This window comes from Marmota marmota, unplaced genomic scaffold, assembly GCF_001458135.2.
Source record: "Marmota marmota marmota unplaced genomic scaffold, marMar, whole genome shotgun sequence".
Classification (NCBI taxonomy): domain Eukaryota; kingdom Metazoa; phylum Chordata; class Mammalia; order Rodentia; family Sciuridae; genus Marmota; species Marmota marmota.
The window spans coordinates 66145706-66164237 of NW_026000174.1; the positions used below are offsets into that span (position 1 = coordinate 66145706).

The following is an 18532-nucleotide window of genomic DNA, read 5'->3' on the forward strand; positions in this document are numbered from 1 at the left end:
ACTAAAAGCGGGACCATGAGGCTGTCTGTGTCTCACAGTGAGGCGATATTACGACATATTCAGAGAAATTCATAAAGCACCTTGCAGAGTGGGCCTTCTCTACCCTGCGGTTTTCACTTCAGATTCTAAAGGGGAATGCATCACACAAAAGATATCAGCCTCCGGGAATTTATGGGAAAGATCGTTTCCAGCTACTGGAAGCATAAAGAAATATCTATTATAAAAATACATAATCCATCCAGTGGAAAACATTCACATAAAGAGCCGTGAAAAAATTCTACCCCGCAGCGTCCCCGCCAACGCCTAGGACCGCAGTGGTGGGCGTGGCTTGATGATTGACCACGCCTCTTGCGTCCCGTCCCCTAGAGGCGCGCCCCACCCCAGCCGCTTGAGGCTTGGCGCGAGGTCGGTTTTACCTCTCCTTCCTTTTGGAGCGCGGAGGGACAGTTCTTGCGCCTGCGCACTGCTCCGCTGCGCGCCTCCGCAGCTGCCTCTCGCCCCCGCCGCGCGTTCTAGAGTTCTTTGTGCGCATGCGTGCTCGCTCTCCCTCTCGTTGCGCTCGGCTGTGTCAGTCAGTCAGTCTGTCGGAGTCTGTCCTCGGAACAGGCTGAGCGGAGGGACTTCGGAGAGCCTGCTGCCTACTTATTCTGTTTCCCCTCCCTCTCTCCCGCCCCACGTCTCTCTTCACCTCTCTCCCGCCCTTGCTCGCGTAGCCATGGCGGAGTCGTCGGCGGCCACTCAGTCCCCGTCCATCTCCTCGTCGTCCTCCGGGGCCGATCCGTCCGCGGCCGGCGGTGGCGGGAGCCCGGGAACCAGCCCCGCCCTGGGGGCGAAAAGCTGCGGCTCCTCTTGTGCGGGTGAGGCGTGCGGGGAAGCCCCCGCCCTGGGGACGAAAGGGAGCTGGGGCCGGGGGCTTTCGGGAGCGACCGGGGAGGACGAGTTACACTCGGCTGCTGGTGGCTTCAATCCCGGGGGACGAACGTTTGGAAAATGGGCAAAGGGGGAGGGGAGCGAAAGGTCTTTCGGGCGGTGAGGAAATAACGGGGTGTGAGGAAAACAGGTTGGGGGCGGGAAGAAGGTCTGGAGAGTGGGCGTTCACGCCGAGACCCGGCAGGTGGGGAAACAGCCGCCCCGCGAGGTTGGGATGAAACCGACGATCGCTCAGGTGGGGCTTGGGCCGTGTTGGAGGAGGCCAGAGCCACCCGCTGGACCGGGGTGATTCCGAGGAGTAAGATTAGCGACGTTGAGAGGATTGGGGCAGGTGGGTCTTGGGAGAAATGGTTCGTTATGATTTTGAGGGATGGTGGCGAAAGGGTTGCATTGCAGGTTTGCAGTCAGGTGTTGACATAATCAGACGTGCCTGATAGTCTTCCAAAAAAAATATTTTTGTTTGCCCCTGGGGAGGATGGGGAAGTTTAATGGAAGCGTTGTAGCCCGTTTTCTTTACTGCTTTCGACTGGACTCTACGTAAAGGCCTGGTTTTTCTGAGACTCCAAGGTAGAGGAGGCGTGATGAGAATAGCTCTGGGAAGATTTGGGAGGGAGCTTCTGATGGTCCAAGATGGATCCGTGGCTGCCTCTGCAACACAGCCGGCTCTTCACTGGCGTGGCGTGGGGGTAGGGACGCGCAATCAGTCGTTTATATTCTAGAAAATAATAAATAGAGTCATGCCAAGCCATCAACATGTTTTGATTTCAGATTTTCTCTGGGCTGTTATTGATCGCAGTATGACAAAAGAGGATGTGTACTGCAGAAAGGGGGGAGGGGAGAAAATTCAGACAAAGCAGGGGCTGGTTGAACCCCCTTCTCCTCCCATCTCTGAAGGACTAGAAGGGAAACTGCAGGCCTCCTTTAGTTTCCATTGTATCCGCGTCTGCCTGCTGATGGGAGCTGGCTGGCCTCGTGCAGAGATCTGCAGTGCAGATGTCTTCTTGAAGAATATGCACCACGGGCAGGTGGAGGTTCTTAAAGGGAGAAAAGAGGGGAGGGGCGTTGCCAGAGGAAGAATTTTTGAGAGATTTTAAAATGCTTCATTGTCTCCTTTGGCAGATTCTCAGGTTGGTCCTTTCTGATATTCTCTAGGCGTTTTCCTAACAATGGATTTCCACCTGTTTAAGAGAGAATTGAAGTGCCACAAATTTTCCAGCGAGGTTATGGTCATTTGCATAGAAACAGTATCAGAGGCTTCTGTAGATAAAGGAATGAGCCAGCAGATTTGGAATTCTTGTTCTCTTTAAACCGCCAGCGTTTCTCCTCCAAATTTTTGTGTTCTGGGATAAGGTCCAAATGAACAGCAGTTTCCTTATAACTTAGCAACTTGGTCTTTTGGCATTAATCACTTGTCACTGCTTATGATTTGGTTGGCCTTTTTTTTTTTTTTTTTTAAGAATTTCTTTTTTAGTTGTAGATGGACACAATACCTGTATTTTGTTTATTTATTTTTTTATGTGGTGCTGAGGATCAAACTCAGTGCCTCACACATGCTAGGCAAGAGTTCTACCACTGAGCCTCAACCCCAGCCCCCTTTGGTTGGCCCTTTTGTGGGTACCTTTTGCTTATTCTTGATTTTCAGTTTTTGACTCAGACCTGTGTTTTACGAAATGACCTTTTGTGCTCAAGAGAAAATGGATGTTAAATATTGAGGAGTCATTCTAGTTAGCAGGCAGGCTATTAAAATTGTGTTCCAACATGTAGAGCCACATGGGGAAAGCATTTGAAAGTCAACTTTTTTATTCTTTTAATACACTGTTATGAAAGACCTGGGCCAGTAAAGCAAAAAAAAATATTTTATTTACAGACACAAACACACCACCACCAAAAAGCAGACCCTGGGGGCTGGGGTTTGGCTCAGTGGTAGAGTGCTTCCCTAGCACTTATGAGGCACTGGATTTCATCTTCAGCACCACATAAAAATAAACAAATAAAGATATTGTGTTCGGGCTGGGGATGTGGCTCAAGCGGTAGCGCGCTCGCCTGGCATGCGTGCGGCCCGGGTTCGATCCTCAGCACCACATACAAACAAAGATGTTGTGTCTGCCAAAAGCTAAAAAATAAATATCAGAAATTCTCTCTCTCTCTCCCTATCTCTCTCTCTCACCTCTTCTCTTTAAAAAAAAAAAAAGATATTGTGTTCATCTACAACTACACACATATATGTATTCATATATGTGGACTCTAATTTGCAATGCACAATGTATTTTGTTTTATTTTTTTGTTGATTTATTTATTTTGCCATATTGGGGATTGAACTCAGGGACGCTCTGCTACTCAGCTACCTCCCCAGCCCTATTTTAATTTTTATTTTGAGATAGAGTCCCATTCAGTTACTCAGACTGGCCTAGAACTTGCAATCCTTCTGCCTTAGCCACCCAAATAGCTGGGATTATAGGCATGCATCACCACACCAGGCTGGCAATACAAATTTAATGATACAACATAGAATAGTTCTGGTTAGTTTAGATTTCTGATGTTATTTACCCTAGTCACAATTTTTATTGAGTATTGACTTTATCTTATTTGGGGGGCTGGGTAACCAGGGATTAAACTCAGGAGCATTCAACCACTGAAGCACATCCCCAGCCCAATTTTTGTATCTTGTTAGAGACAGGGTCTCACTGAGTTACTTAGTGCCTTGCCGTTGCTGAGGCTAGCTTTGAACTCTCAATCCTCCTGTCTCAGCCTCCCCGAGCTGCTGGGATTACAGGTGTGTGCCACCGTACCCAGCCTACCTTATTTTTTATTCCCTTCTTTATAACAGTAGAGAAGATAGTGAAATCAGGCATTTTGCTGAAAATAGTGGAATTTATATTCTGAAGTGGCATTCTAAGTTCATGGGTTTGTATTACATTTTCCTAATAGTATTAAATGCCTCAGTACTCACTAATTATTTCCCCTTTTTTTAATATTTATTTTTTAGTTGTAGTTGGACACAATACCTTTATCTTATTTATTTTTATGTGGTGCTGAGGATCAAACCCAGGCCTCACAAGTGCTAGGCGGGTGCTATACTATTGAGCCACACAACCCCAGCCCATCATCAGGTTTTTTTTTTTTGTTGTTGTTGTTGTTTTAATATTTATTCTTAAGTTTTAGGTGGACACAATATCTTTATTTTACATTTATGTGGTGCTGAGGATCGAACTCAGCGCCTCGTGCATGCTAGGCTAGCACTCTACCACTGAGCCACAACCACAGCCCCACCAGTTGTTTCTTAAAAAAACTTTATTACAGAATTTGTATATCTTAGATCTGCTGTAGACATTTTGTCACTAATGTAGTAGTACTTGATCAGTTTTTGTTCAATAAATCATCAAACTTATGAGCTGGAAAGGAAAACCTGAAAAATAAGAAGATAATCTTAAACTTTTTAAGATTACCTTAAGATAATCTTAAACAAATATATTAATATTATCTATAAAGCATTAGAACAATTTTGGTGTGCTCAATGCAAGATCTTCATTTGTCAGGTCACTACTTCAATATAAAAGTTTACATAAGTTATCACTTAATTGCAAAAACCCTTCTTCCTTATCCAAAGTTATCTCCATCTCACAGAGGAAATATCTCAGACTTGCCATAATGAAAATAAGATAAAGTTTGCTTTTAAAATAATCTACCTTGGGGCTGGGGATGTGGCTCAAGCGGTAGCGTGCTCGCCTGGCATGCATGCGTCCCGGGTTCGATCCTCAGCACCGCATACAAAGATGTTGTGTCCGCCGAGAACTAAAAAATAAATATTAAAAAAAAAAAAAATCTACCTTGGTGGTTTAAAAAAAATCTATAAGCATGGCTGTCAGTTTCTTCTTTTTTGTTGTTGTTGTTGTTGCTATTCTTTGTTTTGGTACTGGAGATTGAACCCAGGGCTTTGCACACACTAGGTTAAGCGTTCCACCCCTGAGTTACATCCTCAGCCCTGCTTCATGTTCTTTTATTAAGCTTCTTTTGGTTTGAGTAAAAGGTGGTAAGTGATCACTTGGTGTCCTGCAGAAAACAATTTTATCTTAACTGATCTTCCAATAATGTATTTTAGAAGTACTTGTTTCTACATATATTTGGAAAATGATTGCTGGCATTTTCTGGTATGGTACCTTGCACCCACCAGTGTAGTACGCTTAGAGAAGGAGATCGGGGCCAGGATGCCCCTGATTGCTGCCTTTAAAGAAACCAAAGACTTCAAAGGCAGAAATTTGAGGTTCAGATAAGAGAGACTGAAATATTTAGTGTTTTCTTTTTAGAAAGAGGGTTGCCCTTATTAGACATCAAGTCTAGATACATGTCTATTATCTGAATTTTTTTTAAGTGTCTATTGTTTATCTAACATGGAAATTATAGTTATTTTCTTTTGTGGATCAAACCAAGGGCCTCATGAATGCTAGGCAAGTGCTCTATCACTGAGCTACTACATTCCTAGCAACATTGATGCCAAAATAAAGCTACATTTCATTTATCTGCTTGTGGAAATTACCTCAAAGTAAATTGGGCAATTAAAAAATGGGGGGGGGGTTTCTTTAAACAGTTTTTTCCTCTTCAAACACATTCTGTGTTTTTTATGGCATCATTTTTACACTTTGTAGTTTGTATTTTCAGTCTTAACACTTAAATTAAAAGGAGTCTGATCTGTCCAACATGGGCATCATCTGTGTTTTGTACTCGTGTCAGACTATCAGTGGCAGTATTTTATGGTGACAATCATATGAGCTCCAGGGACACCAATATTTCAAACCTCCTTGTTTCTTTATTGTGTGACCTTGTGCAAATCCTGAGCTTCTGTTTCCTTAATTTTAAAATGGCAGTAATAGTATCTAATGAGGATAATAGTTGTTATGAAAATTAAACACATGTAAAGGACTTTTGACCATACAAATGCTTAGTAAATAACTAGCATTAGCCAGGTGTGGTGGTACAGGCCTGTAATCCCAGCTACTTGGGAAGTTGAGGCAGGAAGATTGCAAGTTCCAGGCCAGTCTCAGTTACTTATGATACCAAAATAAAAAATAAAAAGACTAGAGGTATAGCTCAGTGGTAGAGCACTCCTGGGTTTAATTCCCAGTAGCAAATGATGATAATGATGTTAATATAAAGGAATAAAATACAGATCAGCATTGTGACAGATTTGCTGTGCACCTTTAAATTCTGACTTATTAAGTAACAATACCTAATATTTGACATATTTGCAAGTTAAAACTACTTTCACATAAATACAGAATAACAGTTGAATTACAAGTGAGAAATTACAAATCTTCCTCACAATAAGAGATTCTTACACCTTTTTCTCATCCCCCAAGTGAGTGAGTTGTTTCAGCTTCTGATTCCTCACATTGATATCATAGAACTGCCAACCCCTTCCATTTAAGTCACCTGTTAACAAGGTAGAGGAAGGAGCTAAGACGTTTCCTAAGTGGCTTGTCATGACAGCGATATGCCTAAATATTTTCGGTAGCATTCTGACCATAATAAGTGTAGTTATGATATATTATAAAATGTCCGTTGGTGTGGAAGCCGGAGTACAAGAGACAGCAAAAATGGTCATGTCAGTATGGTCTACAAATGTCCCTGACTTGATTATTTTTATTCCCCAGAAATAAAAATTTCCTTTTCAGAACTTTATAATCAAGTTCTCAAGTAATTTAACCACTCTGATCAGATTAAACATCTAGTTGCCAATGTATTTAACAGGTGCACCTTAAGCCTTATTTGACATCTCCAGGGGAGTTGTTATGAAGTTGCTGATAATAGCATCAGTGTTTTTATTTTTGTTTTAATATTTTAGAGATGGTATGAAAACAATGTAGTATGCTTTTTAAAAAAAATTCTGCTGTGAGGAATTATATGTTTGACTTGACATAGGAGTCACCTGTCTAATTCTGTACACAAGCACTTGAGATAAGTCTGGTAGTAAAGGGATCCGTGACGTGTCATAAAGGAAAGGGGAAAGTTAAGCTTTCCAGTTTTGTTTGAGCCAAGAGTTAGTTTGTTCTGTAGAAGGACACTTCTCTTTAGATCAGCTATAGTCCTAGAACTTAGTTTTTCCAATTCTGACCAGAGTTACAAAGGTCCCAAATAAGTTTTGTAATGTTAGTAATTGAAGATTACTAATTAATGTACTTATTAATTGTATGTACTTAACTTATGGATTGTATTCAGTTTTATTGTTATGTGTTTAGTCTCCTAAAATATACAGACTTTTAGAAAATATATTGTTTTCAATAGTAAAACTTTTTTGATAAAAATTATCAAGTTGATATTTTATGTAATCAGCTCATTTAGAAGTTGCCCAGGAAAACTGGCTTACTTTTTATTCATTTGTAAGGGTTACTAATTCTAGTTATTTGGGATCATAGGAAGTATTATTGATATATCAAAAGAGATGTGTACGTTAATAAGTTTAGCCGTAATCGGTATTGCTTGTGATTGCATCATTGAAGTCTTTTACTACATATCTATGACTTATGTAAGATGTGTTACTCTTACATGTTGCAACTTCAGGAAGAATTTTTTTTTTTAATATTGTATATAGTTTGTAGTTCCAGTTGACATTATGGAGGAAGTTAGTTATCAGTCACCCCTTCAATTCAGTGATCAGTTTAACATAAAAATTTAACTTAATTTTTGGTTCCATGGTTCCTAAGCCAGGGCCTAATTTTGCTTTACTGCTCTGTAGAAACTTCTCTGGTCAAGTTTGCCAGTTATTTTCCACATTGTTAAAGCCAGTGGTCACTTCCCAGTCGAGTGTCCTCTCAATACCTTTAGCATAACTGATCACCCTTCCTTCCTAAAATACCTTTGTCATTTATCTTCCATGACCCTACACATTCTCTTTCATTGGCTCCTCCTCTTCTGTTTCCCTGCTAGGCCTTTTTCACATAACACAAGATTCACCATTTTAAAGTGGTTTTTAATTTACGCACAAGGTTGACCATCATGCCTATTTAATTCCAGAACATTTCCTCATTCTTCATATGAGTTATGAGTTACTCCCCATTTCTCGCTCCCCTTTTCCATTGGCCACCATTAATCTTTCTGACTCTATGGATTTCCTATTGTAGAGATTTCATATTGCTAATTCTTTTTTTTTAATCTTTGCAACCTATAGACATTAGAGTGCTCAGGACTCATTTCACATAATTTTTATTTATGACACTCAGCCTTGTTGTTTAAAGTACCACTTTAAATTGATGCCTTTCAAATTTTTATCTTCAGCCCCAAAGTCTACTAGGCATTTCAGTGCTGTGTCTCTCAACCTGAATTTCTGATTTTTCCTTTTAAATCTATTCTTACAGTCATTTTCATCTTAGTAAATGGCCATTCCACCCTGTTCATCTTTTGCCCAAATCCTTGACCCACATACAGTTATCAGCAAATGCTATTAAGTTTACTTCAAAATATATCCAAAGTCTGACCAGTTCCCTTCACCTCCATGACTACCACCCTGGTCCAGACGATGACAGCTCTCTTGAGTAACTCCAATTACTGTCTAACTGGCCTTTGTACTTTCTTCCTTGCTCTCAGTCTGTTCTCTATGTGGTAGCTGATATAAATTGGTGAAAATTTAAGTCAGATCATGTCACTTGTGGGCAGAATGCTCCAGTGGCTTCCTGTCACATTCCAGTAAATAGAAGAATCCTCATAGGGCTTATTATAGCATAATCTGACCCTAATTTTCCCTTACTCACCTGGCTTTGGTTACATTGGTCTCCATGTTTTTCTTCATACCAGAAATGCCTCTTACTTCAGGGACTTACTTGTTGTTTATCTGGAATGCTGTTCCCCCATTCCAGTTAACTGCATTTTTAAAAAAAATATATTTATTTTTTAGTTGTAGTTGAACACAATATCTTTATTTTATTTATTTATTTTTATGTGGTGCTGAGGATAAGTGTGCTTATAATAAAGACCCCAGAGAGTGAGTTCACCCCTTCTGTCATGTGAGAATATAGCAAGAAGGCACCCACTACATATGAACAGGAAAAGTCCCTTTACCAGATACTGAATCTATGCCTGCACCGTGATCTTGGGCTTTACAGCCTCCAGAACTGAGAGAAATAGAATTCTGTTTATGAACCAGCAGATTTAGGGTGTTTTGTTATAGCAGCTGAACAGAAAGACACTAATATTATCCCCTCACCTCCTTTAGGTCTTTGCTTAGCTACTTGTTTTAGTCAGCTTTTTATCACTGACTGAAATGCCCTACAAGAACAACTTAGAGGAGGAAAAGTTTATTTGGAGCTCACAGTTTCAGAAGTCTCAGTCCATAGATGGCCAGTCCATTCCTCTGGGCCCACAGTGAGGCAGCCTACCATGCAATAAGGATGTAGTGGACAGAAGCTGCTCCCCTCATGGCATCAAGGAAGCAGGTGTTGGAGGAAGGGACCTCAGATACAGACCCGGTGATGTACCTCCTCCAACCATGCTCTCCCTGCCTGCAGTTATGGCTGTCAGTCCATTCAAACTAGGATGGACTAATTCGGTTACAGCTATCATAATCTAATCATTTCAGCTCTGAATATTTCTGCAGGGGCTTTGGGGTAATACCTCTTATTCAAACCATACATTACCCTAACTAAATTGTAGAGGAAACAAAAATACCTTACAGGCCTCCCTGCTTTATTTTTCTTATCATGCATCATAATCTGTCTTACTGTATTTGACTTATTTGTTTATTGTCTGTCTTTCCTACTAGAATATGTTTCATCAGAGTGCCAAATGTTGCTGTTTTATTCACTGCACCTATGGTTGAACAGTATCTGACACAAAGCAGGCCCTCAGATACTTATTTTTCTTTTTTTGATGGTGCTGGCGATTGAACCTAGAGCCTTATGCATTCGAGCCAAATACTCTTTATCAACTGAGCTATATAAATGTTTTATGGAATGAACAAATGAATGGAAAAGTTCTTACTAGAAAAATATTCATATACATAGTATTATATAAACTTACATAAGCTTCATGAACCACTGTGAAAGTCATTCGTAAACCTCAGTTAAAGAACATTTAATGCCAGTAAATGGATAGATCTGGAGACTATTGTGCTAAATGAAATAAGCCAATCCCAAAAAACCAAAGGTCTAATGTTCTCACAACAAAGGTGGGGCAGGGAGAGAATAGAAGTTCAGTAGATTAGATAAAGTGTTGGGGGGGGAATGAAGGAAAAGCGGGGGTGGGAATAGGAAAGACAGTAGAATGAATTGGACATAACTTTCCTATGTTCATGTATGAATACACCACCAGTGAAACTCCACATCATGTACAACCACAGAATGGGATCCTAATTGGAATAAGTTATATTCCATGTATGTGCAATATGTCAAAATACACTCTACTGTTATGTATATCTAAAAAGAACAAATTTTTTAAAAGTTAAAAAAAAGAACATTTAGTTTTTGAAAAATAAATTTTGCATAAAAGCTTTTAGTTCACAATTTCCTTAAGACCTTAAAGAATTAATGTATCCAGCTAAGTGCTGAGAAGAGAGTTTTCTTGTTAATAAATATGTCTGTCTTTTAAGATTGAAGATTGATTTTTTGTTTGCTTGTTTTGAATTAGGGGTTGAATGAACTCAGGGGTGCTTTACTACTGAGCCACAGACAGGGTCTGGCTGGTAAGGTACTTAGGGCCTCACTAAGTTGCTGAGGCTGGCTTTGAACTTGAGGTTCTCCTGCCTCGCCCTCCCAAGTCGCTGGGGTTACAGGTATGCACCAGTCTTTTTTTGTTGGTGGTGTGGGGATTGAACCCAGGGTCTTATGCATGCTAGGCAGGCATTCTGTCATTGAACTACACTACCAGCCCCTCTATAAACATCTTTAATACAGAAAACATCTTTTCATGGTTGTTTGGATTGTCATATTGGAGACTTACCTCCCCTAAGGACTTAATGGTTAGGCCAGTCTGATATGCTAGAATTTAAAAATATGTTAAAATTAACTTGAATTTCAGTTTTATTCCTAACAAAATAAGGATCTGATTTGATACACCTTAGACATATTTGGAAAGGGGGAAAACATTCCTAGAAGCAAATGAGGACTCAAGAGTTTGGGATGAGGAGCTGGAGGTTAGCTCAGCAGGAGGGCCCAAGCGCAGGGGCCCTGGGTTCACCCCAGCACCAATTAAAAAAAACAAGGTTGAAAAAAAAAAATGAGGTTGGAGTGTTAAAATATTTTGTAACCTATTTCCCATTTACACAATCCATTTTGTTTCTATCAGACTTTCTAATTTTGTTTCTTTGCAACAAGAGTTCTGTTTGTTATTCCTGTTAGATGCATATACGTTCACTCCAAACAAGTGGTACAGAGAAAAATGTCCAACTTTTTTTTAGTGTTGTAACAGAAGAGTGGACCTGTTGGTTGTGAGCACCATTTTGACTTATGCCAGAGGGATCTATTGCGTTAGTAATTGCTACAGTAGTAGAACTAATGTCTAGTCACTGCCCAGAGTCTATTGTGAAATAACAAGCTAAATTTTAGCATCTGTGAATGTTCATGCCTCCATTCTGTGTCCACTGTATGCTGGCCATTGGACTCTGTGCTATATGAAAGATATGTAAGATGCTTCTTAACCCTGAGGTGTTCCAATCAGGTTGTCATTTATTTCTGACAACAAATAAATTGAATTTATTTAATTGAATAATAAATCATATCTAGTTTTATTGTTTCTAGAGAACTAAAAACATTACCAAGTAGTCTATCTTTTAGTAATTATGTTAACTATAAATAAATAAATAAATAAATAAATAAATAAATAAATACCAACCTGCCAGTTTATATAGATTCTCCTTTCTCAAGGAGGTGGAGCTTAACTCTTCCAAATAGCTGAGATTATAGGTGTATGCCAGTGCACATGGCCCTGGCCCTTTGGCTGTTTTTTTGGTTTTGGTAACAGGGATTGAACCCAGGGGCACTTAACTACTGAGCCATATTCCTAACGCTTTTTTCTCTTTTTAAATGTTTTACTTTGAGACAGGATTGAGACTAAGTTGCTGAGGCTGGTCTTGAACTTGGGATCCTCCTATGTCAGCCTCCCGTAGTCACTGGGATTACAGGCATGTACACCACCATACCAAGCCCTATTGGTGATTTTTAAACTTTCATTTATTCCCCAGTCTCAGTGTTTGCGCCCACCCCTTAGTCACTCTAACTATAGAGTTATCGATGCCAAATTGCCTGATTGCTTAATTCATGTGACTCTTTTTAAAATTGTCTTAATTTGACCATTCAGTATCTTCGCCTCTGCTAGCTACTCTTTAAAGCATTCTCCAAGTGACACCATTTTCCTCCTGTATCAGTTCATTTTGGTCTCCTTCACCTTCTTTCTTATTCCCCTTTAAATATTGGTGTATCTTAAGATTCCTTTGTGTGTTAGTTAGCTTTTTGTTACTATGACAAAATACTGAGAAAATCAACTTAGAGGAGGAAAATTTTAATTTGGCTCACAGATTCAGAGGTTTTACATGTACTTGGCTTCATTGTTTCTGGGCCTGTGGTGAGGCAGAACATCATGGGCTTGGCAGAGCAAGTTGCTCACCCAGTGGCAGAGAGAAAGAAAAAAGCCAGGGATAAGATATATACACTTTAAGGGCATGCACCCAGTGACTGACCTCCTAAAGTTTCCCTCACATCCCAGTAGTACCAACAGCTGGGGACCAAGCCTTTGGGGGACATTCAAATCCAAACCATAAACTCCTAACTTCTCTTATTCTCCCGAGGCAAATCTCATTCCAGTGGTGTCAATGATCACATAAATGTTAACTCCCAGATACCTATCTGCAGCCTTTATCCAGTAATCTCCTGAGACCATCCCCCTTGTTGAACTGCCCATTCAACTGTTTTCACTTTAATCTGCCTTAACTTCTCTTTTATTGAAAATTGATAATATAAGGCAATCATTCTAGTGGCATTTCTTTTAGTCCCTCTTTGTTACTTCTCCAGTCTCCAGCTTCCAGTCAGATGATTCCAGGTCCTGTCCATTCTTTCTTGTCAAATCTGCCCCCTCATTCCCATCCTCACAATTTTAGCTTAAGTCAACATCTCTTGACAAGTTTATGCAGTCATTTTTTAGTTCAGTTCATGCTTAGTTCTTTTTAAAACATGCTATCATGTCATTTCTTTACCTAAAGACATTTAGTGATTTCTCACTGCACAAAGGATGTAATCCAGATTTCATTAGATGACACTTAAAGCCATTTGGAATGTGGCCAGTTCTGTCTCCAGAATGTCTTCCTTTGCCTCGTTCACCTGCTGAATGTCCTTTAAGACCAAGGTTACCACGTCTTCTGAAGCAATCTTAATTTTACCCTAGTGGCTGCCTCTGCTGTGTTCCCATAATCATCATAGTCTTACCGGTTTATATTTCTTTTTCAGCTACTTTTGAGCAATATTTTGCAGTGCCTGGCTTTAGCTGCTTATAGAAAACGATTTCATTATTAGCATTTCAGGATTAAGATCACCCTTCTGAAGTTACTTCCCTGTGTGATTTTGTAAGTTAGAAATCTCATGACATGTTGGTACAAACTACTGATTATCTGTGTTCTCTATCAGAACAGAGGCTGTGCATAAAAATTGGCATGTTGAAATTTTCCATTAGGAGGAGGTGTTTAGGTGGAAGTGCAAAGGTAGACAGCTGGCAAGTTCGTAGGATCTTTCTTGGCATTGGTTACCTAAAGCATTTGGTTTTTCAGGTTTGTTCAGTTTTTTGTTTTTTGAGTTTGTTAAACTCATTAGTTGGTGGAGATTTAATGTTGATAGTAAATGCATATGGAAATGAACTCATCTGGAAACATTAGAGGGGTAAATGTACTTCTTTTTAAGAAGAAAAGGACTGCTTTTTAACATAAATGTTATGCTTCATTTTAAGATAACTTAAAAGCAGTGAATTTTTAAATTCTGATCTCTAGTTGTTGAGTTACTGCTTGATAGCCACTAAATTCTGCCTCGATGTTAATATTCTCTGTATCCATTACTACTGAATAGTTTTACTAAATTAATACTTATAGATACAGCTCTGGCTCAGTCCTTAAAGAAACCAGTCTTCTATTTTTGAGTATTTTTTCTCTTTTCTTTTTTTCTTTATTTACTTTTTTAAACTTTGGTGCTGAGGATTGAATCCAGGGAGCTCTACTGCTGAGATATAGCCTCAGTCTTTTTTATGTTTTTATTTGAGACAGGGTCTTGCTAATTACTTAGGCTAGCCTTGAACTTGCAATCCTCCTGCCTCAGCCCCTCAAATTGCTGGGTTTACAGATGTTTGACCTGGCTAGTTTTAAGTATGTTTCTAGTATTTGTGAAAAAGTTTTTTGTAATTGCAAAGAAAAAAAGGGAGGTAAATGGGCATGGTGTTTTATGCCTGTAATCCCAGCCACTAAGGAGGTTGGGGCAGGAGGATCATGAGTTCAAAGCTAGCCCCAGCAAATTTAGCAAGACCCTGTCTCTAAATAAAACATAAAAATGGCTGGGGATGTGACTCAGTGGTTAAGTGCCCCTGGGTTCAATCCGTGATACCAAAAAGAAAAAAAAAGGGAGTTAATATATAAAGTGCCATATATTTAGGGGCATATTTGGAGTTTTTCTTTCCATTTTTATTGAAAGGGTCATGTTTTCTTAAGAGCCAAAGATTATATTGAAAAACAAATCTCCCTCCTATCCCAGATGTTCCAATCCCTTACATTAGTCCCTTGGGATGGGGTGGAAGGGTTACCGGGGATTGAACTCAGAGGCACTCAACTACTGAGCCACATCCCCTGCCCATTTTTATATTTTATTTAGAGACGCTGACTCACTGAGTTGCTTAGGGCCTTGCTTTTGCTGATGCTGGCTTTGAACTCATGATCCTCTTGCCTCAGCCTCCCAATCCACCTGGCTCCCTTTTGTTTTCATTGACCACATGGGGTCACACTGAATTCACTGTTGCACTTTGCTTTGCTTTCTAAATGTAAAATACAGACTATATCAACATGTATAGCTGTAACTTGTTCGTTCTTTCTCTTTTTTTCTTTATTCTCCACCCGTCCTGTACTAAGGATTGAACCCAGAACTTTGTACTTAATTACTTTTCCACTGAGCTACATTCCTGATCATTTTTTAAAAGTTTAGTTTTGAGATGGCCCTCGTAAGTTGCCCGAGCTGGTCTAGAATTTAAGAATTTAAGATCTACAGCTTCCCAAATAGCTGGAATTACAGGCATGTGATACTGTTCCTTGGCTAGGTTTAACTTTCTAACTAGTCTTCTGTTGGTAGTCATAGAGATTATTTTTTGTACTTATACCTAGTGCTCTTATGAATAAATATTCACACACATGTTCTTGTATATGTATACAAACAAGTCTGTAGGATGGATTCCTAGAAGTATAATTGCTGAGTTAAAAGAATATGTGCTTGAAATGAGGAAGTGGGGAGGATATGTGTATTTTAAATTTTGACTTCTGTTGCCAAATTAAAGGAGTATAACTTCTCATGTTTTTCTATTGGATTGTGGGTTTTTGTTATAGGTATTGAGGGTTGACTTTGCATATTTGCCAATTAGATGTTTCACATGTTTCTATTAGTAACTGATACCTTAAAATACAAGTGAAAATAGTTAAAAGCAGATAGTTAATTAGTATTCAGATACCTCCTTTCCTTCAGCCAGGAGTGGTGATACACGCCTGTGATTCCAGCCACTCACCTGTAGTCCCAGACACTCTGGAGGCTGAGGCAGGTGGATCACAGGTTTAAGGTCAGCCTGAATAATTCAGCAAAACCCTGTCTCAAAATAAAAAGTGTGCAGTGGTGCATGCCTGTAATCCTAGCAACTAAGGAGACTGAGGCAGGAGACTCCCAAGCTTGAGGCCAGCCTCAGCAATTTAGTGAGACCCTCAGCAACTTAGCAAGACCCTGTCTCAAAAATAAAAATCAAAAAGGCCTGGGGATGTAGCTCAGTGGTAAAAGTGCCCCTGGGTTCATTCTCTAGTACCAGAAAAAAAGAAAAAAACAATACCTACTTTCCCTCTCCATGCAGAGCAACAGAGGGGCACCATCTGCTCTTGAGGTTGTGGTTGTTCTAAAATGCTGGAAGTTCCTCTTTTCTTTGAATGTGATAATGTTTGTCTTTAAAAGATTGACTTTTAGAAATGCATCTTGGAAATAAATCACTAGCAGGTGAGTGGAATTAGTAACTGAAAATAAAGATTTGGATTTTCGCCTTTGCTAAACCCAATGAAATTATGATGCTTGACCCCCCAAAAAAAAAAAAGTTAAAATGAAAATTCCTTTGTGAGGTTGTTATTCTCATACTGTATATTTTCTTTCAGATTCCTTTGTTTCTTCCTCTTCCTCTCAGCCTGTATCTCTATTTTCGACCTCTAAAGGCAAGTCTGTAAACTTTTTTTGTTCATTAATAAAAGAAAAATGTTGAGAAAGAGGCTGTAACTGGGGATAAGAGGCACAAGTCTTCTATTGCCCCCACATTCCTATATGAAAATTATTATAGCTGGGCATGGTGGTAAATCCCAGCAACTTGGGAGGCTGAGGCGGGAGGATCACAAATTCTTGGCCAACCTAATCAACTTAGTGAGACCCCATCTCAGAATTAAAAAATGACAGGTAGAATGCTCCTGGGTTCAATGCCCAGTACCACAAACAAACAAAACTAATTACAAGCCAGTCCTTTCTATTTTCTATTTAACAGTTGTCAATGGGTTTCCTGTAAAGATTGATAAGATAGAATGAGGGTGGGTGGACCACTGAACACAGCATAAGTTTAGATGTAATTTTGAATATTTCCTAAAAATTGAAAACTTGACTGTGGAATTTGTGGCTCAGAAAACACTCCACCCCAGAATACATTTAGTTTTTTTATTTCTATTTATGTAACTTGTTTAGAAAGAGTAGTGACTTTAGAAAATAATTTAAAAGTGTGCCTACAAATATGTGTGACCTACAAATATGCCAACAACTAGAGTATCATAATCTGAATTTCTCTGGGATTTGTCCCAAGAGCTAGGCTAGTTCCAAATTGAACAAGTCAGTTGACTTTTGGCAATTAAGACTTCTTGTCCTAGAGATTTAAGCCATGGCTTTTTTTCCTCCCTTTATCTGTCAGTCTGTGAGGAAGGGTATCAAAGTTTTTAGGAGTAGCTACCACGAGAACCTGAGAGAGAAAGAGAACACTGCTTCCTTGCTTTGTTCCAGTAATAAAGTGCTATTCCATTTGTACAGTTGAACTAGATTCCAAAATATAGGTCAGTGGAAAAATCTTAAAAAAAAAAAAAGGAAAAGTAATTAAAATCACTAGACAGATCTAAAAAACCCTGTATAAACAGTTTATTGTCCCAACTAGAATTCTCTAACTGTAAAGTCTAGATGTTGATTTATTACGAAGACTTTGACCTTATAAGAAAAAAAATATAATGGGATAAAACCTACACTTGTTAAATTTTTGTCTTATCTAGTCTTCTTAGGAAAAATTATAGATAGTTCGTTACTTGCAATTCAAACAGATAACATTAACACACCCCCAAACCTTTATAATGTCCCTAATTATGTGAATTTAGGTAAGTTGTGTATGAAATCATGACCTTTGAAATTAACATATTTACATTAAAAGGTAGAGATTTTGTAAACATTACAAAATAACTAAAACATAAAGTAGTTCTCGTTCTTGACATTTGGAACTTGATCAGATTTATATTTTTAAGGATTTTTTTTCCTCATGAGAAATTTAGTAATTTAGGTAAATTGTTATTACATTATTCTACTATGGGAAAACCATAGTATACATTGAAAAAATAACCACATTTCTACTTTTGTATTTCAGATCCTTAAAAATACATTATAGTTTTATGTCACTTTTTTCATACAGAAATGGGATAGTTAATATCCTAAATAGTGAACAGTGCAACTTATACACAACATACCCAATGTGTGAAATATTTAGACTGCATAACTTTAAAAATTTAAGCTGGCTGCAGTGGTGCAGGCCTGTAATTACAGCAACTCTATAGGCTGAGGCAGGAGGGTCACAAGTTTGAGGCCAGTCTCAACAATTTAGGGAGACCCTGTCTCAAAATTAAAAAGGTCTGTAGATATAACTCAGTGGGAAAAGCCTCCTGGGTTCAGTCCCCAGTGCAAAAAGAGAAAAAGACAATTGAATCTCTTAACAAAAATTACGCATGATCTCAAGTAGAATGGAGGTTTTTTTTTTTTGTTGTTTGTTTGTTTGTTTTGTTTTGTTTTAAGAACTTTTCTGATTAAAAACTAAGATTTAGTCCTGGTCATGGTGGCCCACACCTGTAATCCCAGCTTCCTATAGGCTAAGGCAAGAAAGAGGATGGCAAGTTGAAGGCCAGCCTGGTCAATTTAGACCGTCTCACAATAAAATCAAAAGGACTGAAGATATAGCTCAGTAGTAGAACACTGACTAGAATGTGGGAGGCCCTGGGTTCAATCCCCAGTACTGCATAACAATATTTAGGTAGGCTTCAGTTTTATGGTGCATATTAGTGTTTGTATAAGAGCATACAATTATTGTTCTTCCTTTTTTGCTTCCAGAAATTTATTTTCAGGAT

General features: G+C 39.1%; 1 protein-coding gene across 3 annotated transcripts in view; it reads left to right on the forward strand.

Annotated features, from left to right (window-relative positions):
* The first annotated feature begins 501 nt into the window (after positions 1-501).
* Positions 502-18532, forward strand: part of Rtn3 (reticulon 3) — a 68194-nt gene continuing 50163 nt past the window's right edge. Inside the window, exons 1-2 of one of the 3 annotated variants that reach the window (XM_048789046.1) lie at positions 502-857; positions 16277-16333. In XM_048789046.1, coding sequence (XP_048645003.1) covers positions 716-857; positions 16277-16333 — 199 coding nt within the window. In that variant the 5' untranslated portion in view covers positions 502-715. The remainder of the gene's footprint in view (positions 858-16276; positions 16334-18532) is intronic. The other 2 variants (XM_048789047.1, XM_015478138.2) reach the window with 2 other exon arrangements.